The sequence below is a fragment of the Neomonachus schauinslandi genome, chromosome 1 (assembly GCF_002201575.2).
Source record: "Neomonachus schauinslandi chromosome 1, ASM220157v2, whole genome shotgun sequence".
Taxonomy (NCBI): Eukaryota; Metazoa; Chordata; class Mammalia; order Carnivora; family Phocidae; genus Neomonachus; species Neomonachus schauinslandi.
Genome location: NC_058403.1, coordinates 5,544,261 through 5,570,039, shown reverse-complemented (window position 1 = coordinate 5,570,039; position 25,779 = coordinate 5,544,261). Strand labels below are relative to the sequence as shown.

General features: G+C 43.1%; 1 protein-coding gene across 1 annotated transcript in view; it reads right to left on the bottom strand.

The window, feature by feature from the left end:
* Positions 1-25,779, bottom strand: part of DSCAM (DS cell adhesion molecule) — a 709,341-nt gene that overhangs the window by 41,992 nt on the left and 641,570 nt on the right. The window contains exons 23-29 of the mRNA XM_044918979.1: positions 20,895-21,048; positions 14,906-15,023; positions 13,432-13,595; positions 11,689-11,787; positions 8,266-8,454; positions 6,771-7,061; positions 3,547-3,723 (exon numbers count right to left, since the gene is read on the bottom strand). Coding sequence (XP_044774914.1) covers positions 3,547-3,723; positions 6,771-7,061; positions 8,266-8,454; positions 11,689-11,787; positions 13,432-13,595; positions 14,906-15,023; positions 20,895-21,048 — 1,192 coding nt within the window. The remainder of the gene's footprint in view (positions 1-3,546; positions 3,724-6,770; positions 7,062-8,265; positions 8,455-11,688; positions 11,788-13,431; positions 13,596-14,905; positions 15,024-20,894; positions 21,049-25,779) is intronic.

The window sequence follows — 25,779 nt, the reverse complement described above, 5'->3', positions numbered from 1 at the left end:
TTTCCTTTCCTTTCCTTTCCTTTCCTTTCCTTTCCTTTCCTTTCCTTCCTTCCTTCTTTCCTCTCTCTCTCTCTCCCTCCCTCCTTTCTTCCTTCCTTCTTTCTTCATTTTTACCTAAAAGAATGTTATGTTATATTCACCTAACTAGGTTGTTTGTCTACATGGTAAAACATACCTTGCTTATAAACATCTAGCAATCAAACAAGGTCAAAAATACGAAGTTGACCTTAAATAGTAACTCTAACAGTGTCCATTAGGAATCCCACAATATTTTTCTATAATCCAAATTTTATTTCCAGTTTTGATCCTTATTGGTGGTTGTTCAAGCAACATTGACATATTATTAGAAATGTCTTTATTTGGGACAATAAAAATATTGTATGACACAACCCTTTCTGTTGAATCTGTAAATATATTTGAACTCATTCTAATCCAGGCACAGGATCTGTGCCTTATGTGGGTCAGATTGTAACTAGGTGATTCTACCACTGAGCTCTGTTTAATAGGTAGGCACCTACTACATTAAGCTCTGGCTACACTTTTCCTCTATGAGTGAGTTGGAAACATTTTATGTCATTAATTAACATTGTGTGGGCTCTGCTGGACTAAAAGAGAGATGTTTTGGGGGCAAGACCAGCCCCCCTGCCCCCAATAACCTATGTCACCTACTCTGTCCTTTCATGGTGCACTTTTCACAGTTAGAGAAAGATATCTATCTCTTGTAAGCCTTTACTCACTGCCACTAGAGTGTCAGCTTCTGTGGTTCTGGGACAGGATTGTAGTCCTCATTTTTCTCTTTGGGACCTAACCAAACCCTTGTGATCAAGATATAGAAGTGGTTAATAAGAAAATTTTATGTTCGTTTTAAAAACGGTGACAGCCCGCACATGGCAGATGTGGTTTGTTGATTTGAATTTACTTCTGTGCGTCTGCATTAAAATGTGCTGATCACTACATCAAAAAGTAATGATGTATTGCATGGTGACTAACATAACATAATAAAATAAATAAATAAATAAATAAATAAATAAATAAATAAAACGTGCTGTTAGGAAGCATGTGGAATTGGATGCCTGGTCTTTTGCATTCTCACTGCCTTCTTGTCCGACTCTGGGTTTGGAAGGCTTTGCGAAGTGCATACAAAATGCAAGACAGCAGACACTCCTGAACTTCAGCAATTTGCTTCCCTGGAATTCTTTGCTCCCCAGCATCTTGCATAAATAAACACTCTTTCCCACAGTATTTGTTTTCTTCCTGCTGAAACCTTTGTGTGGGCTCTGTCTTTCCTCGGGCACAAAGAAAACAAAACCATTTCTGGGGAAGGAAAGGTTGTGCTCTCTGATGTGATGTATTGCTTTCTTTACCAAAAGCCTTTATGAAGTACTGGTGTCTAGGAGTAGAGATGTCCACAATAACAATGCCAGTCCCAGGATATTTTCTGGCAGGAGCCCTTGCAAAACAATCCCTGAATGATAAGACATTGTTAAGAAAAACAGTAAAGGTGCATGGGCCCACCATCAGTACAGCCCAATATGTTGGTAAGAGTTAGAGGCATCTTCAGAATCTTTAGAGACTGGGGTGCTTAGATTATGAGTAGAATAGGGCAAATTAAACAACAGCTGAGAAGGAAGGAGTAATTCAGTAGAACTGGGGGGAAAGGAATGGTGAATTTGGCAGAGGGTGGTAGAATACCAGGAAGGAGTACCTTCATGTTTAATGCATTTGCTGCCAAACCCTTGTGATCAAATGGAAATGATTAAGAAAAAAAATTCACTGTTGGTTTTAGAAGATGTTACATGAACAATTCATAACCTTTGAAATGCAGCTAGCTAGATCTGGCCATCTAAATGCAACAAGGACAGATCCTTGCTGGTCTGTCAGTTATTGGCTCCTCAATAATATTGTCTGTAAAGTCCAGAATATGGGATTCTGTTGTCTGTGAAAGGGTTAGAAAAACATCCTTTTGGTATCTTAGTGATGAGCACTTGTATGGTGCTCATGGAATGTATGGAATGTATGGAATGTAATCCAACACAGTTCACCTTATACTGGATTTCTCAACATATTAAGCAATATGTTGCTCTTATGTAGTTCTTAGATGGTGTCCCTTTCTCTCCCGGTTGGGATTAATTGCTTCTTCTTTTGAGCATATGTAGGATTTATTTGAAGCCCTATTTTAATATTCATGACATTTTTGTTCTTTTCCTGGTAGATGCTCATGTGTCTGCCTCCCACACTAAACCCAAAGTTCAGAAGGCTCTTTCTCTTCATCTTGATACATCAAGCACCAAGCATGGTGCTTAGGATATATAGGATTTACTAAGGTAAGTCTGCAAAATTAAATAAGTGGTTAACAGAATTTAGCAAGGATATTTCAATGAGACCGGTGGCTCATCTGAATGATGGGGCTGTGGGAGATTTAAATGGAAGGGCTATTAACATGTACAGATGGAGCATGATGTACTTCAAATATTTTAATTTTACAGTTAAGTGGAAGCAAATTGATAGGAAGCTGTGTTAGGGCCACATAAAGAGAAATGCTTCGCATAAGCACAGACAAGAGAAAGTATCACCATGTTCTGCTGCTCTCATCAGGTGATAGCCAACTGAAGTGTTTGCAGAAGATGTCGATGTTTTCCATTGGTATCAGCGATGTCTGGGGATGTCACAGATAGGTCTTGGGGACTGGGCTTCCAGACTTGTTCCTCAGGATGTAACTTTGAGGAATATGCAGGATGCTGCCTGACATTACTTCGCACTGGACTGATGAAATGCAAACATCGTGTCCATGCATTTTATCAAAAAACGGGCTTCGTTAAATACTCTGACAGATGAAAAGCAAAGGACTCGGAACCACTCTTCCTGCATGGGGTTTCATGTTGGAAAAAGCTCATTTTCCTCACACTGCAGAGCAAGGGCAAGGAAGGGCTCTTGGCCAGAAGCTAGAAATAGCTTTGTCACCGGGACCTCACCGAGCTAGACATAATAATAACGGTGCCTGCTCACAATGGCTCTCGTCTGGCCGAGGCTCTTGTCTTCCATGGTTTTTTTGTTGTCTGAGTGAAACTCTTACACTGAGCTTTAGCTCACATTTCTAATTTGGGAAAGTGTGTGTTTTCTGCCTCACAGTGCTTTACCATAAGCCCTCAATTTCCACTTCCTGGCAATAAAATAGTTCTCATTGCCACAGCAAATGCGATAGGTCTTTTTAAAGAACGCCATAATTGATGGCCTTGCTGCGATGGCTGAGAATTAAAGTGAGCAGAGTTGAAAGACCCATGAGAAAATAATTGTCTTTGCTGATTTCTAGGATTTAGGAGACCAGTGTGAGGTTGACCCTCCCTCAATGTCTGATTGTGTTGGGTAGTAACATCCGCGCGACTCTTCCCCTAAGGATCTGCGGCCCTGCTGAAGGCGTGTCACAGAGTCTGGCAGTTGGGGAACCTGACCTAGAGAATAAAAGCCCTTCTCCTGGGGGGTAGCGCCCACCAGGCTGGCTGTCCAGAGAAAGTGGTGCAAGCAGGTGACTGCGGGGCCGCCACTCACCTCTCAGCCTCTTCAGCCTCTGCTCCCGCCTCCTCCTCCGCACCACCAGCAGGAGCACAAACAGCAGCAAGACCCCCACCAGGATGCAGGAGATGGTCACGAGCATCTTGAGCCCCTCGTTGGTCGTCAGGCCTTCTTCGCTTTGGACAACTGACTTAATGAGTGGAGGGATTGTACCTGAAAGCAGGGCCATGGTGTTAGATGACTATTAATGAAGACAGCATGGCGGAGGGTTTAGGGATGATGGTTACAAGAGGCGCACTGTGTGATCCAAGGGTGTCCAGGATGATGAGAAATGAAAGGAGTTCTTTACCTAGGTCCTGGCTCATTGATTTACTTTCTCAGGCCCCTCCTCTGCCCAACTTGCAACTTACTTGACAAAACATCAAATCAGGATTTGCACAAAGGCTGAAGCCCATTTCTTTGAAAGGGACTTCATTTTGCAATGTACTGCTAGGTGCAGGCACTTGAAAGCACAATGTCCAGGCTAGGTGCTTAAAAAAGCCACATGCATTTCGCTGGAATTGTCACCCATAGTACACCTGCTTGAAAACCTGCACATCAGAGGAAGAACAATAGGTCTGGCCAGTGGACAGGAGTCTGCAGGGAGACTGGACCAGATATACTGGCTTAAAGAAGCTTAGCGTCCCTTTTGGTCTGGTGCTTTTTATCTACTTTAGAAACTCTCATTTTAGGGTGTAAGAGCTGCAGACAACTTTTCAAAGAGGAAGCATCTAGGTCTCCAAAGCAAGCTCCTTAGTGATCAGACATTATTATACAGCGTTAGGAAATTCAGATTATTTAGAATTATAAGGAAACACCTAATTAGACTGAACTCTGAGCTACTTGAAGCTGCTTTCTAGGCAGAGGCTGAATATACCAGGCGCAGAGATTCAAACATACATCTGCACTTTACGGGGCATGCATTTTGGCACCTTCCGTTACATAAGATGCTCCATCCCACTGTATTTTCCATGTAAAACAAGGGCCAGGAAGTCAACTGTTTAGGAAAAATAATGCAAAAATAATGCAATTTCCTCCCGAGCAAAAATGGTCTTTATCCTGCACTTAGTAAGTAGAGCAGGGATAATTGAATCCCAGTCCCCTATGTTAGCAGCCCAGGTCAAGAAAAGTGTTCTTCCAAATGTGCCATTATTTTTAGCTGGAAACCCACGTCTGCAGATGCTCAGAACCCACGTAAGGGGATGCAGGTGAAGCTGGTCTGCAAAACTAAGGCAGCAGAGGCACACAGGCAAACGTCTGGCTAAGGAAATGGCAGAAGAAAGAGTCAAATACAGACATGGAAGAATCGGAGATTTGACTGGCATACGCTTGAGGCTAACTGTCAATGTTTGTTTCTCCCCAAATGAAAGGGAAATCTTCAGTCAGATCTGACGAGAGAGATATTAAAGCTATATATCCCTGAGATCGGTTCAGAGAAATCCATGATCCTCTTCAAGGAAAGTATAAATACGTAATTTTATTTCCTAGTGTAATAAAGTTATTTCAGACTTCAGGAATTTAAATGTAGCTCACAGAACTTTTGCATGATTATAATCTAAGATCCTGGATAAAATGAGAGCATCATTTTTTAAGAAGACAAGCATTTAAATTCTGCAGAGTGCTCTCCAAGTTTGAACCACAGTTTCAAATTCTGCTTGCGAGTGGTTTCTAATTAAAAGATTAGCAAGACCATATCACCACTGTGCATACTGAAGCCCACGCTCTGGCATCTACATTATACAGAAACTTCGTGACAGCATGTGATTATCGTAAGTCAATTCATGTAAGCCAATAAGCTAAAGTAAGAAATATGCTTACTGCCCAAATGTGTACCTGCTGGCAGAGGACTTTGGGGAACTCTTAAATGCAAAGTAAAGTGTTTGGTAGGTCAAAGTCCTTTATTCTGTAAGATTAAAGAATTAAACCCTGTTGGAGGAGAAAGCCAGTAGGAAGGGCTACTCCGCCTGTGGGTGGTGGTTTGGGATGGGACACCCTTGAATGACGTCACTTGTAACTGAGGGCTAGAAAGTTAGTCTGCTCGGATTCAGACTTTCTGGGCTAGGCCATCCAACACTGTGGTCTGACCTGGTCAGTGGCGTTGGCCAGAAAGCTTGGGGGGGGGGGGGAGGAGCTCCCAACCTCCTGATGAACTGCGGCAGGTCTTACCTTGTGACTGAGCACCTAACTCAATCACTGCTTTTCCCTGAGTGAAAGTCACTGCAAAGCTGCAGAAATCAACACCAACATGCTGCTATTTAAGACTTTCTGAAGTTCCCTAACCTCATAACAATCAATGACCCACTATCTTTCAGCTTCACTGGGTTGGGCGTTTGTTCAGATATCAATCAACGGCCTTTGATACTAGTTGTAGGAAAAAAAGTATAAAAATTTCTCTTGTTTATTTTTGGTTGACTAAACATCACAAGATACCTCTCCTGGTTTTCAGAAAATCCAAGCAAGGGCGCCTGGGTGGCTCAGTTGGTTAAGCGACTGCCTTTGGCACAGGTCATGATCCTGGAGTCCCGGGATCGAGTCCCACATCGGGCTCCCTGCTCAGCGGGGGGTCTGCTTCTCCCTCTGACCCTCTCCCCTCTCGTGCTCTCTGTCTCTCATTGTCTCTCTCAAATAAATAAATAAAATCTTAAAAAAAAAAAAAAAAGAAAATCCAAGCAAATTGCACATGTGTGGAGGGGAGGGGTGGGGTGGGGCACACACTAACATCCTGTGATATTATATTACTTTCACCAGTGCCTGCATTTCTGCTCAGGGACTACCAGAAGCTCCTGTACCATGAAGACTGTTTCTGCACATGCAGTCTAAGGGCTAAATGAGAGCAGAGACGGAGTTATGTGGGTTGGGATGGGGTGGGGAACGGGTGGGGAGACAACAAAAGCAGTGTTAGCACACAGTCATTGACAAATGCACAGAACCACGTGTTTGGTAAGGGAAGGTAAAGAACCCTTCAGCCCGAAGAGATATCACTCCTGCACCATGATTCCCTAAGGAGATTCCCAGTGGCCCTCGGTCCCTTATTTCTGGAGCAGAGCCATGGTCCCGTGAACACAGTGAACTAGGGAGCCCCACAGGGAGCCAGCTGAATGACCCCGAAGCCTAGAGGGATCTGAGGGCACTGGCCGCTCTGTGCCCAGGATGAATGTTGGATGGGAAAGGGACAGTAAGCACATGCACGTGTGGGAGGGCCACAGAGCCAGCCAGCTTACTGCCATCATAGTTGAGCGTGGCGAAGTTGGCCTGCTTCTCTGCACAGCCGCCACTGTTGCACACCCTCATCTGCAGCTCGTACCACGTGGCCTCTTGCAGGTCGTATAGGATGTAGGACTTGGAGAGAGAGGTCCGCTGAGCTGTGGTCCAGACCGTGGTCCCAAACGGTCTGTACTCCAGAGTGAAGGAGGTGATAGGACAGCCGCCGTCGTTCCAGCCGATGAGGTTCAGCCTCACGCGTGTGGTGTTGATGCTGGCGAAGAGTTCTTGCTCTTTCGAGAACTGGGGCTCTGTGGGACAATGCACAGTAGGGATCAGCTCATGGGATACACGAATGCCGGCCATCAGCACGGTCATGCATTAGCCCTTGGCTGCCTTCCCCACCTGGGCGAGGAGCTCAGCCCAAGTCTGGGTCATAGACCAGTCCCAATGTGTCCACTAGTATAGGGACCTATAGACCAATGGGCTGTCTCCAACCACAGTGACCTAAGTATGAGAGGGAGTATTGGGTGGGTAGAGGTTACTGTTGTGTATGTCAGAGCTCCTAAGAACAGTGCTATTTTCATGTATGTGTTTCCTTGAGTGGTTCTGAAGGAACCCATACTGTGTGCTGAGCTGACCCGTTTCCACTCTCGTGTGGATGGACCTGACTCAAGAGAAGTCTAGTTGGATTTCGGAAGTACCAACAGGTGTCTCTCACGATCCAAGCACTTCTTACTGGAACCCAGGGACCTGATGGATATACTTCTGTGTAAATCAATCCCTCATCCTCTGAACCCTTGCTGCATCTTAACCAAAACTCAGGTGCCAGATCCAAGTTAGCACCTTTGCCTTCCCATTTCTTGCTCTTTTGCTATCCAGTGTGGCCCTGTGCACCACATGAGGGTCAGATATGAGGGGAAGCTCCAAAGACCCTCTCTTCACTGCCTCATCTACACTTCTGTGCCACTGTACCCCTCCCCTTACTGGCGGCCCCAGACTGCAATTTCACCGCTGAGTGCCATTTCCGCCCACCAGGGGTTCCTCTGCTCAAAGGTTCATGTTTCAGATTAAAAACCCAATTCACATTAAAGGTCAACAGTCTACCCCAATCATTTCCCACCTGAAAAGTGGGGCCTTGGAGGCAATGGGAAAGTTATGGATAGAGGGGCACGGGGTGATGGAGGGGGAAGGTCACACTAGAAGGTGAGAGGGTAAATGACATATGTCATGGCGACCCAGCCAGGACACGTTATGTTGGCACTGAAGCCCTTGGTTTGCAAAGGACGCTCTTCTTTTTCACTGCAAATGAGATAAGGAAGTAAGAGAACCAGGATATTCTGTGAAGACCAGCCATCTCTCTCATTACACTGCAACATGCCCAAACCCGTTTTGGGAATAACAAAGTTCAAACTCACAGACAAGCATGCAAATATATGACGCATCATCTGTGACTGCAGTCCCCCATCCAATCTGGAAAGCAGAGGAAATGCAGACAGCAGAAGGCATAGATACCTTTCCCCAACGTTTTCGCTTCTATGATCTCACTGATACGTCCCGGTCCCACTCCATTTTGGGCAGTAAGAGTGAACTTGTACCAAGTACCACACTTCAGATTTTCCAGGCGGTAAGAACGTTCACTTGGGCTGATTGGAAAACTTCCCCACTGTTCACTGTTATCCTCGGAGTACTGCAATATGTATCCTACAGAACACAAGAAATATTCAAAATAGCCTTATTTCCTTTCTGTTAGGGTTGGTGGATGTTGGCATTTTGTATGGGATAAGAATTCTCCTCGTTCATGCATCTTTGGAAGAGAACATCTGAAGTCTTCCTGATGCCAGGAAATTGAACCCAGGCTGGGAGGAGTGCTGTGATGATGTTCTCATTAGTATTTAGGCCACGCCAGACATTACTACGGTGTATCATTAATTGGTGTGGTGAAATAAAACCACTTTCTCCCCATTTCCTTTTAAAAGGTGTAGCAGGTAGCAGAGGATGGACACTAAGTCTCTAGAAATTTGCCCTCAGGGCATATGTGCCTGAATCCTTGGGTATCAACATGGTCTGAGCTGAATTATTATTATTATTATTATTTTTAATTTTTTTTTTAAGATTTTATTTATTTGCGAGAGAGACAATGAGAGACAGAGAGCATGAGAGGGAGGAGGGTCAGAGGGAGAAGCAGACTCCCTGCTGAGCAGGGAGCGCGATGTGGGACTCAATCCTGGGACTCCAGGATCATGACCTGAGCCGAAGGCAGTTTGCTTAACCAACTGAGCTGAATTATTTTTAAGAGAACCGAAGCTCTGGAAAAGGGATATGTTCTCAAGGGGGTAGGAATCTCCTCAACCATACCCTACCCAGTCCACGATCACTAAGGAAACAGCTCTAAATCCTGTAGCCATCCCAACATTTCAATGTTCACCTGGCTTCTCCTTAGTCTGAAAAATCCCTCCAAAAATTCATTTCTGTACATGACCACTATCATCTGTACTTCCATGACCACGAACATCAACTGTCCCTCTCTTGAGTGCTCACCAGGTGCCAAGCACTGTCCTCAGCCTGCTATGTTCATTACCTCATATAATTCTAGGACACAGTGATTATTATCTCCACAGTGCAGAGCAAGACACTGAGGTCCAGAGAGGAGAGGTGACCATTCGAGGGTCCTGTAAGTCAGTAAGATTCAAACCCCAACTTCAGAATCTGAAGCCAGATCTCCTGGCCCTTGTGATCACTAAGATATTCCTCCTTGTTATGGCCACCATCCCTGTTACCCCAGCCATTTCCTGGGCCAGTGAGGGGGTGGGGTGGGCAAACAGGTCCTGTTTTCTCTATCCCTGTCTCCTCCACATTCACACCCAGGCAACCCAGGACCAGTCTGCCTGGTGCATGTTGTCCTCACGCTGGTGGACTGCTATCTTCCCTCCAGCCCACGGGGCTCCATTTTTAACACAGGCAAAGCACTTCTCAACTCCACACTACAGAGGCTCCTAGGCCCACACTGGAAGCATCAAGTGTTTTGCAGACCTCTCACATGGAGGTCACCTGTCCTTGATTCTTCTGTGGTCAGGATCCCCATCTTCCCTACTCTTTGCTCCTTTCCTCCCCTCTAGCCCTCTGCTGCCTTGGGGTCCCTCCTCCTTTCTGAGCCTCATTTTCTCTTTCAGTATCCTTGATCTGCACCCCTCAAAGCTCCTGCATTATCTGACAGCTGGGTGAGGGATCTGGGTACCCCATGCTCCCACTGTCATTACCTGGCTTCCACTCCAACTCTGCCTAAACCACCTCCCTGCTGCCCTGAACATCATGGGGAGAACACTTTCCTTTTAATGTCCTCCACCTGAATCGCATCTGGGAAGCTCTTGTAACCCTTGGCAACAGGAGCCCCCATGCCAATGGCTTTGGCTACCACTGCATTTCAGGGACCCCCAGTTGCCTTTTCTTGGAAGCTCTTCATTACCAAAATTGGCTTCACTTTCAAGACCTTCTGCTCTGACAATTCCTGTACCACCTCTCCCAGGCTCTCACACTTACAGAACCCAAACTCTACTTCATTTGAGCCTTGAGTCCTAGAGTCCCTTGAACTCTTCCCTCGATGCTCCATTTTTTTTTTCCATAACAATGTTCTCTAACCAGCCTAGAACCTTCTGTAGACCATTTCCACCAGGAGCCTATTTGCACTCACTCCTCTGACTCTGGCCACTCTTGTTCTGCCAGTCAGCAGCTCTGGTAAACGGTGACCCAGTCTTCCTTCCAGGTGTCTGGCACCACTTGACAAGGTCATGAGACTGTGAAATTGTGACCACCACAATTTGGGATATTTATATGCGGATGGGGCCTCACTCCCTCTTGGCAATGACTTTGTTGGTCTATTAATGACTCCCTGTGCATTTCACATGGTAGCTGTTACAAATCTTCCCCACACTCTTCAAACGTATAAACACAACGTTATCCCAATCAGCTTACTATTTAAAAAAAAAAACAACTAACTTTTTTCTTTTCCAAAAAAAAAAAAGGAAGATCCTCCCTTTCTCTCAGTGGAGTGCTGATAAATGTTTAACAACTGGCTGTTCAAAAATATAATAAAGCCCTGACCAGTAGCATTTCTGATTTCTGGGGTGTGTAACGATTCTCCGCCTGGGTGCAATCACTGGGTATAAGGCGGGGAAGAGATAGGACAGCTTGCTCTCATCAACTGGAAGGAGCTGGCTCCAGGGCAGTGCTGGCTTCACTCTGAAATGACCCCCTATTTCCAGTTGTCTGCTCACCCTCCTCACTCAGAAGAAGGGATGTCCTCTGTCTTTGGAAGTCCCCTTCTATGTGCTCTAGGACCTCTAGGTTCTCTTCCTTTCTTGTGGCCACAGCTTGCTCAGAATGATGTTTTCCCAACTATATGCAGGCTACAATTATCACACTATATCATTCCTCAGGACAGACTTCCTTTATTCTTTTCCGCTATGGACTCAATGCAAAAGCTTTGTGCAGATAGATCATTTCCTACCTAAACTCTAGGTTCTCCATCTTTTTGTGCTTTATAAATTGGAACAATAACTGTTTTATTACTAGTTAAATTGGTAATTACTAATTACTTTAATGAATGATTGAGTACAGGAGTGAATGAATGATGGAGTGTTGACAACATGGGGAAGAAACAGTATGCAGAATCTTGGGGGAGAGATTACCAAATTCTTTCTTTTCTGCCTTCATTAATCTTTCACTCAGATTGGAGGCGTAATGGTAATTTTGTGAATGGGATGCCTTGGATGAATGATGGGTTTCAGTCAATACCGTAAAAATAGATGTGTGGCTTGCTGTTTAGGTGGTGGGAGAATTAATTATAACTAACACATAACAATTACTTGATGGAGATGTGTCACTTATCAGCCTGGGGGTAGTGACAGTCAACTACTGTGGGCAACCTATTGCTCTTACCTCTGATGGAACTGCCCCCATTGTCCCCAGGGAGCCACGAGAGTGTAATGGAAGAAGATGTCGTTTTGGACACTGTAAGCCGAGGCTGATCAGGTGGAACTAGACAGGAAACAGTTTTTAGAAAACAAGAATTAGTTTTTCACACCTTTAATCTGCTTGAACAGCCATTTACCAAATCATTTTTAACAGCCATTTATTAAATAAGTGTTTTAGGTTGCCAAAATATGCAATTCACTTCTGTCAAAATGTCTATTTAGTTGATGTCCTTGGTTAAAGAGATAGAGCAGAGTGAATCTATTATTTAACAAAAATTCAACCACATTTCTACTTGGGTTTATATCTAACTCATTTCCTCACTGATTCCTTGAATTTCTGTGTTGTTCATCACTGACTGAAATCTTCTTTAAACTTACTAAAGATGCTCACAGTACTCTGAATTTCAGCCATGATCCAAGTGAGAAAGATAAATTGCATCCACGTAGCTGTTCTGTTCCCAGGGATGCGACGGGGGAGGGAAGAGTGGGGGAGAGGAGATTGGGTGAGGGAAGAGTAGGGGAGGGAGAAAGGGTAGGGGAGAGTGGCTAGTGGGAAAAAGAATTGCAAAAGTTTCCACTTTTTTAGCTACTCCCCCAAGATGCAACACACACACACACACACGCACACACACACGTGCTCTGTTCTGGAAATCAAAGGTGTGCCACTGAGTGGCTGTGTACAAGAACTTGCACATTCATACAAGGTTTGAAGAACACATACTTCTAACCAATGGGCCTCAATATTATTTTGGATCAGCACCGAGGACAGAAACATTGAAGAAATTCAAAATCAGGTTATCCAAATTGTATAGAAACTTCCCATAAAATGTCCATCTCTTTTCCTCTGAGAGAGGCCCATATATATTAACCCAAAGGCGTGAAAACCTGACCTGTCTATTTAGAGTCACGATATCATGTCCATCTTCTGAAACACCATGGAATTCTATAGACTCCAATTTACTTGAAATTTCAGACCAATTTTGCATTATTTTTTTTAAATATGATTGTTCTCCTCCTCTTCCCTCCCACTGAGGACAATATTGATTTTATTTTTACTTGCTGTGATTTATTAATGTGACAACACTTAAGTCCCAAGAAGCATACCCTTTGGTTTTTCTACTAATAAAATATCACAGTGCACCCAAACCTGAACCCAGTCAGTGGCCATTTGGGATTTTACACATGATTTTAATTTAACTATCTTGAATTTGTCATGTACGTTTTGTGCTTGATATCAAGAAAAACCACATATGCTGTATTAAAAACCCAACTAAATATTATAGCAATACACTTAAGAGTTTCAGTTCGTGACCTTTTAATGTACATTGCATATAAAAATTTAATTAGTAGATGAAAGAACTCAATTCAGACTTATTTTTTGTCTGTGTTTTTTGGGTTCCACTTACACATATGTAGAGTAAACTGTGCAATTAGTGAAAGTTATCAAGGACTTTCTCAGTCTCATTATTCTTGACTAGGTTCTCTCTATGCAAAAATATAAATAGCGTCATCTTTGAGATTATGAGTGTTTTTATTTTCTTTGATTTGCTGCATTACATTTTCCAAAATGAACAAGTGTATTTTTCTGTAATATGAAAATAGCAATTAGCTCTTTAGAAAGGCTGATTTTTAAGTTTGTTCAATTTTACTCTTTGCATATAGGCATACATAGTAAATATGTCATAAAAAGAGTCCTCAAACTTTGTACCTTGTACTTGCAAATTTAAAATAATTTCATCTGATCCCCAGTTGTTATTGGCGATGCAGCTGTAATAGCCGGAATCTTCCGCCTTCACTGTGCGGATAATGAAGCTCCCGTTGCTGAAGATGCTCCTCCGCCCATCAATCGTTACTAGGCTGGGTGTCCCGTTACTACCTCACAGGAAAAAAAGGGCACAGATTAAAGAAATTACAATCCAAATAAGCTGAGGCTGCGGAAAAGCATAAAGACTCTCTCTGAGGTCAACAACACACTTGGAACTAAACTGTGATTACATGACAAAAACAATCAATCAAATAGCTGAATTTCATTCTTTGTAGAGGATGCTATGTGGAGGTTAGATCTGTGACAAGGGCTGGGATTCTGGCTCTCAAATATGTCAATGTACGCCACATCCTGAATGGGCCTCTCCTTCCTCCACCATGTAGACACCAGCCACCTCCTCTTGGGAATTCCTTCTGGGGCAGAAATGCCATTTTGACCCAATCACATAGGGACAACTAAATGTGGCAGTCTCTTGTGGACTTACTTAGATTTACAGTTGTTAATGATTTTGATCCCAAAAAAGTGAACTGTGGTCTCTCAAGGGGGTCATGTGTTGGTCCTAGAACAAAAGAGTTCCCTCCCCATTATAACCTCCACCATGGTGGCAACTGTCCAGCCATCCCCACGTCAGGCAGAATGGCTCTTGACCCTGGGAGCTTATTTATTTCCTTGGATTAACTGATTTTAAAAGATGAGAAAAGTGGTCCCTGGACCAAGACCATTATTTCAATAGTTTGTCTTTTAAGTGCTTTTGTTTAAAATAGGCACTCTTCTGAATCCATTTTATATCAAATTTCCATGCTCATTAGTGAATTGTCAGCTCTTTATTTATATCCTAATTTTGTCTTCTGAACATAGAGAAAGCACTTAGAAAAGGTACAGGATAGAATACATCTCACCCACTTTCTGCCTCCTATCTTGGCTGCTATTATTTTAATAATTACTTCTGAGTATGGAAAACCAGATTTTATATTAACTAAGTCCTAATGCATTCTGTCTCTTAAAGTCATTTCTCAGAGCATTTGAAGTAGGGTTAGTTGGACTATTATCTCATAAGGAGAAAGACAGGTGCCAGGTCTCCTATGATGTTGGGCATGATCATCTCAGTTATATAGGAAATTTATATGAAAAAGTACAGAGATTATTGGATTGGTTAGGCTATTTTCCTTGCAAGCATTCTGTTATGAATTTAAAGGCTCTGAATTTATGGAAGATAGATGCAACACACCAGACCCTTTTAGCACTAAAGCCAAGATTCCACCCCCACCCCACCTCCTCTCCCATCTCAGAAGAGTTGGTGTTTCCCGGTATTTTCATGAGTGGCAATGCATACAGCATTAGACCACCAGACCCAACCTGGTATGTCTGTGTAATCTCTTACAGTTTCACTAAAGGCATACATTAGGTTACTGGTTACCTGTCTTTCATCCATTTTACTGCAGGAGAAGGGTCCCCAACAGCTTTACAAGGCAAGGCAATGTCCTTCATCCATGGAGTAGTCACTGTGCCACTGAAGGTCAGGATTCGTGCTGGAGCTGGAGCACCAAACACAGCAGAAGACCAATCACACCACAGCCTCATTGACATAAAAGCCAAAATGACCTTCCCCCATATAGTGACACCCCCCCAAAAGGGTGAATGCTGCACAGCTGATTAATGGTACACCTGCCAACACTATTGTCTGGTATCAGGATATGTATAAGGGATTTTTTGGTGCCAAATTGTGGAAAGAGCCGAGATGCCCTTCAACAGATGAATGGATAAAGAAGATGTGGTCCATATCTACAATGGAATATTACTCAGCCATCAGAAAGGATGAACACCCAACATTTACATCAACATGGATGGGACTGCAGGAGATTATGCTAAGTGAAATAAGTCAAGCAGAGAAAGACGATTATCATATGGTTTCACTTATTAGTGGAACATAAGGAATAGCATGGAGGACATTAGAAGGAAGGGAAAAATGAAGGGGGGCGGGAATCAGAAGGAGAGACGGACCATGAGAGACTATGGACTCTGAGAAACAAACAGGGTTTTAGAGGGGAGGGGGGAGGGGGGATTGATTAGCCCGGTGATGGGTATTAAGGAGGGCACGTACTGCATGGAGCACTGGGGGTTATATGAAAACAATGGATCGTGGATCACTACATCAAAAACTAATAATGTATTATATGGTGACTAACATAACATAATAAAATAAAATTAAAAAAAAACATACAAATAGCTGAAAATCCCTATGGTAGCATTTCCCCCCTCTATTGACTAAATATGAGGAGCCCAAATTAAATATCTGGGTCTTCATAAACCCAGCAGCCCCAAGCTGTGTTTTCTATGAGCCCAATTATTTGTCACAGCCCTTTATTAAACAATTTATCTCAACACCAAAAGCTGCACGTTAAAATACACTTTTAATATCTGAGAGAAAAGACAATACAAGGCATAAAGTGCTAAAAGGAGGAGTAACACGGAACAACTTCTATTTATCACTTTTATGGTACGTTCCTGACTTTATTGTGTCATCTTGATCTTCAGCACAAACATTAAGGAAAACGAATGCTTTCTGAGCAGCTTCTCTTGAAGAACAACTGTTTGCTTGGGACCGTAATTCAGATGCTCCAACAGGAACATTGGCCAGAGGCATCTGGCACCAGGACAGTCCTGAAGTAGCAGGAGTAGAGAGGAAAAAGCCCAAGTGGACCTACATGATCAGGGGCCTCCGTGAAGACTAAGGAGCCCAGCACTGACAGTTCTTAGTGTTATCTTCTTGAGGGAGACACAGAAGCTGACACCAAGACTCCAGTCTTCCAGAGGCAAAACAACGTGCCCCACCTTAGCCATACACTGGGATACTGTCTTCTAGGACGCTCCCTCTGGAAGCTCAACCAGGCCAGATGCAAAGTCACGGAGACCACATATGAAAGGTGGCCCCAATCTGATTCTGGACCCATAAGGATAGGACCAAAGTTGGGACCCTGAATCATCTGGGGCTTGAGGGTTTGGACTGGCCAATGGGCATGGGAGCAGACTCCCCAGGAGAGTGCTGGAATTTCATGAAAGATGGAGCCAAGTCATTACAGAGGCATCCTGGCCTAGAACACAAACCTTGGTCATTAAGGTCTACCATACAACTCCTATTTTCATTGTTCTGAGTGTTGTGGGCCAGAGCTGAGACAGAGATGAAATGCCATTGGGTTCAGAAGCTGGGCCCATTTTGTGCAGCAAGAATTACAGCAAGCTCTTCCTTCTTGGAGCAGGGTCTTCAGAGATGGTTCATGGATGGCAAAGACCACTTTTTCAGTAACTGACCTTTTTGATTTCTCATCATAACAAAAATATCCTGGTCAGGGAGCATTGGATTTCTGGCATTGGTGGTTTGGCATCTTCCATTTCAAACACTTCAGACCATCCTTTTATATGATGAGGAATGCTTTTGCAGCAAAACTGGGATGATTAGGAAACCCAGCTAAAGTTAAGGGCTTCCAAGCTTTTTAACATCTCCCTCCCTACCATAAGAAACACATAACGCATTGAATCCCAGAAGCTACACACATGGTGGGTTGTGCGTGAGTGAAGACAAAGTGACTCAAATTAATAATTACCATGTTTCATTTTTTTCAAGTCAGTCCAGACTATTTGACTCTATTCCATTTTAGTACTTTAATATGCTGGCTATACCCCTTAAAACCAATTCCAGGACTTATGAACAATTTCCCATCTGCATTTTGAGAAATATAGGCCAGAACCACTTCATCTTGAAGCCCAACACACCCAGTTTATAGAATTAATGCCCATTTGTGGCACGGGAATTTAAAGAGTCCTCGTCCGAAATTCCAAGACTAAGCGATAGAACCCACCAGACCTGGTTTTTAAACAAGAGCAGGCAAGAGAATCATCTAGAATCTCTGTTAGAAATGCAGATTCCTAGGCTGGCCTGTGACTCGGTGAATCTTTGGTGGATTCAGGGAGTCTGCCTTTTTTTTTTTTTTATATATTTTTTATTCTTACGTTAATCCCCATACATTACATCATTAGTTTTAGATGAAGTGTTCCATGATTCATTGTTTGTGCATAACACCCAGTGCTCCATGCAGAACGTGCCCTCCTCAGTACCCACCACCAGGCTAACCCATCCTCCCACCCCCCTCCCCTCTAGAACCCTGTTTGTTTTTCAGAGTCCATCGTCTCTCATGGTTCGTCTACCCCTCCGATTTCCCCCGCTTCATTCTTCCCCTCCTGCTACCTTCTTCTTCTTCTTCTTTTTTTTTCTTCACATATATTGCATTATTTGTTTCAGAGGTACAGATCTGAGATTCAACAGTCTTGCACAATTCACAGCGCTTACCAGAGCACATACCCTCCCCAGTGTCTATCACCCAGTCACCCCATCCCTCCCACCCCACCCCCCACTCCAGCAACCCTCAGTTTGTTTCCTGCGATTAAGAATTCCTCATATCAGTGAGATCATATGATACATGTCTTTCTCTGTTTGACTTATTTCACTCAACATAATACCCTCCAGTTCCATCCACGTCGTTGCAAATGGCAAGATCTCATTCCTTTTGATAGCTGCATAATATTCCATTGTATATATATACCACATCTTCTTTATCCATTCATCTGTCGATGGACATCTTGGCTCTTTCCACAGTTTGGCTATTGTGGACATTGCTGCTATAAACATCGGGGTGCACGTACTCCTTCGGATCCCTACTTTTGTATCTTTGGGGTAAATACCCAGTAGTGCAATTGCTGGATCATATGGTAGCTCTATTTTCAACTTTTTGAGGAACCTCCATACAGTTTTCCAGAGTGGCTGCACAGGGAGTCTGTCTTTTAACAAGCACCTCAAATGATTCTGAGAAACTGCCGTCCGTCTGCAACCTGGACATCCCTTCTGGATCCTGTGCTGCCCTCAGCCCTGTGGTGGTGCTCTCTCAGTCAACCCTGGCCCTGGGCTCCTTCGGGTTGGTGTTCCTCCAGGACTGGGTTCATGACTCCATTCTGCCACTTCATTCACTAAACAGCAGTCTTCTCTGTGACCCTAACTCTGGATTTTGGACTCCGCTACTTGCTGACAGATTTGCCATTGCTGCCTATCTCCCAGCAACCACAGGATAACTTGAACCTGTCTCCTTGGGCTGCCAGCGGCCTCATCTCTCCAGATTGCACCTTTCAGCCTTCATTGTTTGCCAGTGTCTGGGGCTTCTGGGTAGAGCCTTTCAGCTGGAACATCTGCTCCAAGCCTGAGCCCTTCCCTAGCTCAGTCCCTTTCCAGAAAACCCATCTGGATCAACCTAACTCTGGGTGAACACCACTTGAGCACGAGAAGCTGAACATCTCTGGAGAAATCCATACAATGGAGAATTTAGGACCCACCATAGATTTACAATCACCGACCTCGATGGGACTGTCCGCTTTCCCTGCCAGTCTTACTGTTTTGTTAGGAAGTTCCTTCCCACTTCTCTGCAGTGATGATTTCCAACTGTCCTTCCTCTTCTCAAACTCCTGATCTTTTCTCCGCCAGCCCCCAAATTGCCTAATACTTGGTAGAGGAAATAGAAGACACAGGCTGGGAACTCTGCATTTCCTGTCACCAAACCTAAAAACCCACTTGTGTTTCTTCCTCCAAACCGCAGTCCTGTGGCCCTGCTCTTCCTCCCAGATTATCACCTCCTCCTCTCCACTTGGGTCTTCCATTGTCATGCAAACAGTCTCTGCTGGCTGACATATTAACCCATGGCAAAACCAGAGCCTTTCCTCGCATGAGACCCACCCTCGCTCCAGCTTGTCTTTCCTGTGGCTTCTTCCAGGTGATGTGTGTTTAGAGAACTTTCTGCCAAGTAGATCTGCTTCCTCACCTCCCAGCCACTCGGTCCCCTCATCCGCTCCCATCCCCATGAAGTTGCTCGCAAGAAGGTCCGCGAGGTCCCGAGTGGCCAACCCCAGGGCACTTCTAGTCTTGTTTCCCTTGACCTCCCAGCATCTGCTGCCATGGCAGACCACTCCCTCTTTTCCAAAACATCTCTGTTGAATTCTTGGCCTTGCCCTCCTGGTTTTTCTCCTGTCTCTCTGGCCTGACCCTTTCCTCTCTGGCAACCCCTGTGCCTCTACCTCTGCAGAGCAAGCTGACGTTCTGCAGAGCTACTCCTGGGCCTAGAGCTACTCCTGGACCTGACTCTGTCTTCCAAGTAGGTTCTTCCCATCCCAGGTCCGGGGGTGTCTGGGTGCTGAACCCTCTCCAAATCTGACTTCTGCCAGATGTCTCTTGGGAAAAAGGACTTTCCCAGCTGCCTGCCTGACACTGAATACACAGAAGTAGAGAGGAGGCAAAGCAATTACTGATCCTGCATCTCATGTTGCTGGTTTCCTTTACCCCGTGGTACAGTCCTTATGCCCATTGATAATCACTGTTTTCTAATGTGAGAGTGTGTGTTGGGGGTGGCTGGATATCATAATTGAAGAGTCCAATAGACAAAAAAAAAAAAAAATCCATGATTTTATTTTCCTTACCAACAATGTATTTACTTTCTATCTGCAGTTGTGTTCAAAATGGGACAGCATTCTCTTTTTCCCCTCACTCTTTCATTCTATGTCTTAGCTCTTAGTTATCAAGAGCTCTTCAAGGTAAAATTGGAATCTTGGAATGTTCTCTTACATTCTCTTTTAGGCACCTAGCAGCCTTGTTAGTAATAAATTGCCAATGTGGTGTATTCCAAAATCAGGGGGCATTTCCTGCTGGCCTGGATTTGTGATGTTAGTACATTTACTCATGAAAACTGCTAATTTCGTGGTACCCTAAACACTGGGTGGTCGCAATGATCAGAAGTAGAATAAGAATATTCTGTGCCTGTATGTGCTTTTTAGGACCGGTATAACATCTCAATGTGTAGATTCTATATTCATTTTTAGGAGCTTTTACTCTTTGGTGACTCTGACTTCCCACTGTTAATTAAGGTCTTTGTTTATAGTATTCTGTCAATAGAAGAAGAGCTAAATATTTTCTTATATTTATAAACTTCCAAATTCCATATTTTCTCTTTAAGAAGTTTGATGCTTGCTTCTGATGAAAGTAGGACTTCCCTGGTAAGTTGCTATGTAGTGATTTTCACCTACCCAAGGGGTGAGGGCGGGCTCTTTTTCCTTACTTTCCTTAAGACACTTTGAGTTGTAGAACCACTCACCCTTAGCAATGTGTTCACTTCTAGGGGGATTCTTTTCTGATTTGCACAAAAGCTCAGTGCCAGCTAGCAGCAACCTTATTTCTTAAGCTGAAATGTGAAAGCACGTGATGTTCTGATTTTCTGGTGATTTTTAGGGCATTGTAAGCTTTATTTCTGGTAGAGTGAGGATTTTAAAACAGTCCAATGAGAGTGGGAAATTAGGTCTTTACTACAGGGGCGCACCTTTAGCTAATGGCTCCACCATGATGATCTCACTGCTGTTGCCTCTCCCAGCTGAAGTTACGGCTACCACCCACACGCTGTATTGACGGTTCCGACTCAGGTTGGGAATTCTGTAGGAAAATGAGTCAGGAGAGGCTTCAAACTCGCTGATCACCTGTGAGAGGAGACATAAATGTTCCCACATTCAAGGAGGCAAATGGTACACATGGATTTCCTAAAGGCATGGTTATTAACATGTTATCTATCATAAGAAACAAAAGCTACTGCTAATCCTTTTCTAAAAGGCTGGAATATATGGTATCAATATTGACATCTCATATATACATGTAGATAGCTTATATTTCTCTATGCAGCAGCTTTCACAGCTACCAAGGAAATTATTTCAAATTTCAAGCCATTGAAATTATGGGTCTTAGCACAGCTGTTTTCTGCTGAGATAGAGTAACAAAAACAGATTTACCCTCCTACCCAAAACAACCTAAGAACATGTAGAGTATATGAAACCACAATCTCAAAGGCATTGCACATCAAGTAATGAAAGACAGAGCTCTCTGAAATATGGGAAACAAAGGAAGTGAGCTTACGATTGCAGGCTTTATATTTTTGTGAGAGTCTCCAAGCCATGGCACAGACAGGGAGCCTAGGAGGAGCTCAGTGGCTTCCCTGAGTTGAGGATTTACACCTGAGAGACTGGGAAGAAGTTGGAGCTCACAGGACAGAGCTACACGCAGAAAGACCTTTGGGGATTGGAAGAGGGTCCTAAGTGGGTATTCAGTGGAGCAGATTTGTGCAGGCATGGGAGGAAACTGCCAGAAACTAGGGAAAGAACTACCTGAATGGATTGGAGGTCACAGTGCCCAGCATTTACACAGGGCTGCGAATAGTGCCTGTTCTACCAGGTGGATTGGAAGACCTCAAGATTCACTGGGCATTGGATACAGTGCATCAGGGTCTTACCTTGGTAGTGGGGAATAATTAGGCCTAGATTGAACACCACACTGGTATTGCCTAACAAATATTAAAAGCAAAATTCATATAGATGAAACTGTCATGAAGTAACTTAACTGCATCCCAGACCAGAAGTCAGAATATTTACAGGAGTAAAAATATTCGGTACTCAATAAAGTAAAATTCATAATGTTGTACACCCAATAAAAATTTTTCAATATGAATGACCCAAATATCCATCAATTGGTGAATGGATAAACAAAATGTGTTGAATAATACCAAAGAGTATTATTCAACAATAAAAAGAAATGAAGTACTAATACATGTTAACTTGGATAAATCTTGAAAATATTATACTAAGTGAAAGAATCCAGTCACAAAATATCACATACTTATCATTCCCTTTTTATGAAATTTCCAGAATAGGCAAATCCAGGGAGACAGAAAGTAGATTAGTGGTTGCCAGGGGTAGGGTAGGTTTGGGAAAGAATGGGGAATGACTGCTATGTTATATGTCGAGGAACAAAAATAAGGATGTCAGCAGACTTCTTGTCAAAAACAATCCAAGTGCTAGTGAGTATTTCCCCAAAATTTGTACACTGAAACCTAATCCCCAAGGTGATGGTATTAGGAGGTGGGGCCTTTGGCAGGTGATTAGGTCATGGGATTAGCACCCTTATAAAAGAGACCCCATAGAGCTCCCTTGCTCCCTTTCACCATGTGAGGACACAATGAGAAATGAGAAATCTGCAAGGCAGACGAGGTCCCTCACCATAACCCCACCATGATGGCACCATGATCTCAGATATCCAGCCCCAGAACTGTGAAAAATAAATCTCTGTTACTTTTGAGCCACCCAATCTATGGTATTTTTGTTATAGCAGTCTGAGCTGACTAAGACACCAAGTAAGAAGACAGTGGAACAACATTTTTAAAGCACTGAAAGAAAAAAAAAGTCAACCTAGAATTCTACACTCAACAAATAAATATTTTAAAACTAAAGAGAAATACTTTTTAAAAATATAAAAAGCTTAAAGAATTAATTATCAGTAGACCCACACTATAAGAAATGTTAAAGAAAGTCCTTCAGTCAGAAGGGAAATGATACCGAATAGAGATATAAATGTACACAAAGGAATGTAAAGGACCAGAAATGGTAACTGTAAAGGCAAATATATGGTTTTTATTACTATTTAAATCTCATAAAGATCATTAATAATCAAAAGATAATGATGTAGTGTGGGGTTTATAACATATAAAAATAAAATGTATTATAACAATTGCACAAATATTGAGAAGGGAAAAAACAGAGGCATACTATTATAAGGTCCTTATATGTACGGTGTACAATATCACTAGAAAGTAGAAAGTGATAAATTAAATATATATGCTTTTAATCCTAAAGAAATCACTGAAATTACAAAATAAAGAGTAAAATAAAGCTAATGAGCCAGCCAAATAAATAAAATGGAGTTATAAAAAAATATTCAATTAATCCAAAGGAGGCAAAAAAAAAAAAAGTAGAAAGGAAACAAACAGGACAATACAAAACCAAGTGGCAAGATTGTAGATTTAAACTTATATCAATATATCAATAATTATATTAAGGGTAAGTGATCTAAAATCCTAATTAACAGCAGGGATGGTAAGAATGGGTATAAAGGCCATACACAACTATATCCCGCCTACAATAAATTTTTTTCAAATATTTCTCAAATATTTCAAATATTGCCTAATTGACAAAATACTAAATTGTGTTCATGTTCTAGTGTTTTGTGGAAGGTAGAACACATAAGTGATGAAATTGGACATTTAGCTAAGATTTCTAAGTGAAGTATAGAAGTTAACAACTGTGGTTTCTCCTGACTGCTTATGGTAAAATGTAAAAAGAGAGAAATGAATAAGAAGAAATTGTTAAGTAAAGAGGAACCAGAACTTAAAAATTTGGGAAATTCTCAGCCTATCCATTGCAAAAACAGGAGAAAGTGTGTTGCGGATGAGAACGTTAAGGGTGTGGACCAGCAGCCATGTGATAAGGAGATTGGCATGGGTGTGAGCCATGGACTGAATCAGCTAAGGTGCCAGGAACACTGCCAGTTTGCACTGAGATGCGATAGAGTTGAAGAGGGTTGTCCGAGTTCTTCGATTCTACAAGACAGGATGATTGAGCTATTTGAACCCGAACTTGTGCTGTTCTTCAAGAAAAGGGAAGAATGGCTCTGAAGGATATTCGATCATCAGGATCACTGCCTTGGTTTCAACAGGCCAGACAACCTCCACCTAAAGCCTTGAGGGTAGGACCTCCCGGAGCTGAGTTGGGGAGACCCCTGCCTGGCAGAGCCCTGGGGGTTCTACTCTGCCCTGCAGAACTGCAAAATGGATAAAGCCTCTGTAGAGAGCTGCAGTGTGGGCATAGCCCCACTGAGTAGTCAGGGAGACATTGTAATCCCCAGAGGTTTTGAGGGTAGAGCATTGAACCAAAGAGGATTATTCCTGTGCCTTAAGATCCAGTGGGATTTTCCTTGCTAAGTTTTGGACTTACATGGTAGCCCAATCCTTCCTTCTTTCCTATTTCTTCCTTTTGGAATGGGAATATCTACCCTATGTGTGTCCCACCCTTGTATTTTGGAAGCATATAACTTTTGTGGTTTCACAGGTTCACAGCTGGAGAGGCTTTTGCCTCTGGATGAATGTACATGGAATCTGACCCATACCTGATTCAGCTGGTATGTAGATAAGATTTTGAGCTTTAAAGTAGCTGCTGGGATGAGTTAACACTTATGGGGCTATTGGGATGGAATGAATGTATTTTGCACTTGAAAAGGACATGGACTTTGTGGGGCCAGGGGCAGAATGGACTGAATGTCTGTGTCCCTCCAAATCCATATGTTGAAATCCTAACCCCCAATATGATAATACTAGGAAATAATTAGGTCATGAGTATGGAGCCCTCATGAATGGGATTTGTGCCCTTATAAGGGGATGAAGAGACCAGAGGTCTCTCTCTCTCTCTCTGCCGTGTGAGGATATAATGAAAACCCAGGTAAAAGGCCCACACCAGACACTGGATCTGAGGATGCCTTGATCTTGGACCTCCCGGCCTCCTGAAATATGAGAAATAAAGATCTGTTGTTTAAGCCACCCAATGTGGTATTTTGTTATCAAAGTGGACCCAGGCAAGGAAACTAAGGTACAGAGTAAGTGACTCACTGAGGTCAGAGTGGCAGACGGGTGAGCAGAGGCTCAAGCTCAGTGCCTCTGGTCCAAGTCCATGCTGTCATTACAACCAACCAAACACACAAAAGCTTACTTTGACCCTTGCAAGCTGTTAAGTAGACCTCACGTAGGTCAGTAGGCTGCATGAGCTGCAGTACCAGCTCTACAGTTAATCAGGGGTGCAAATGTTAACTATGCCTTTTCCTTGTCACAGACCCCTTGCTTACTCAATAAAAAATAAAGTCATAGAATTTCCCATGGTCGAAAATTTGACTACTGTACATGCACTGTCCGATGAATAAAGGGAGACTACAGGGCTCTTGCAAGGTTCCCCAGGGATGAGTGTATGCTTTAGTGTGCATGCATCCTCGTCACCCTACCTGTCCCCCACCTGTCCCCACCTCTCACTCACGCCAGTCTGTGTTTAGAAAATCATGGGAACATCAAATCCCTCTAGAATTTCGGAGAGAATTTGGCTTGCTTCCTAGCCATCTGAGGAGACAATCCCAAGACTGTGTGTATTTGTATTCTGTAATGCTCCAAGGCTATGTTGTTGCCAAATTAATTCTGCAAAGCTTGATGATGTGCAAATTATAACAATCACTCCTATTGAACATTAAGCATCAACAGAGCATTAAAATATATTCAGAAAATAAGGATTTTCTGTGAAGAGTACATAGCTTTTAGTTAAAACTCAATAAGCATCCTGTCTATAAGGGAC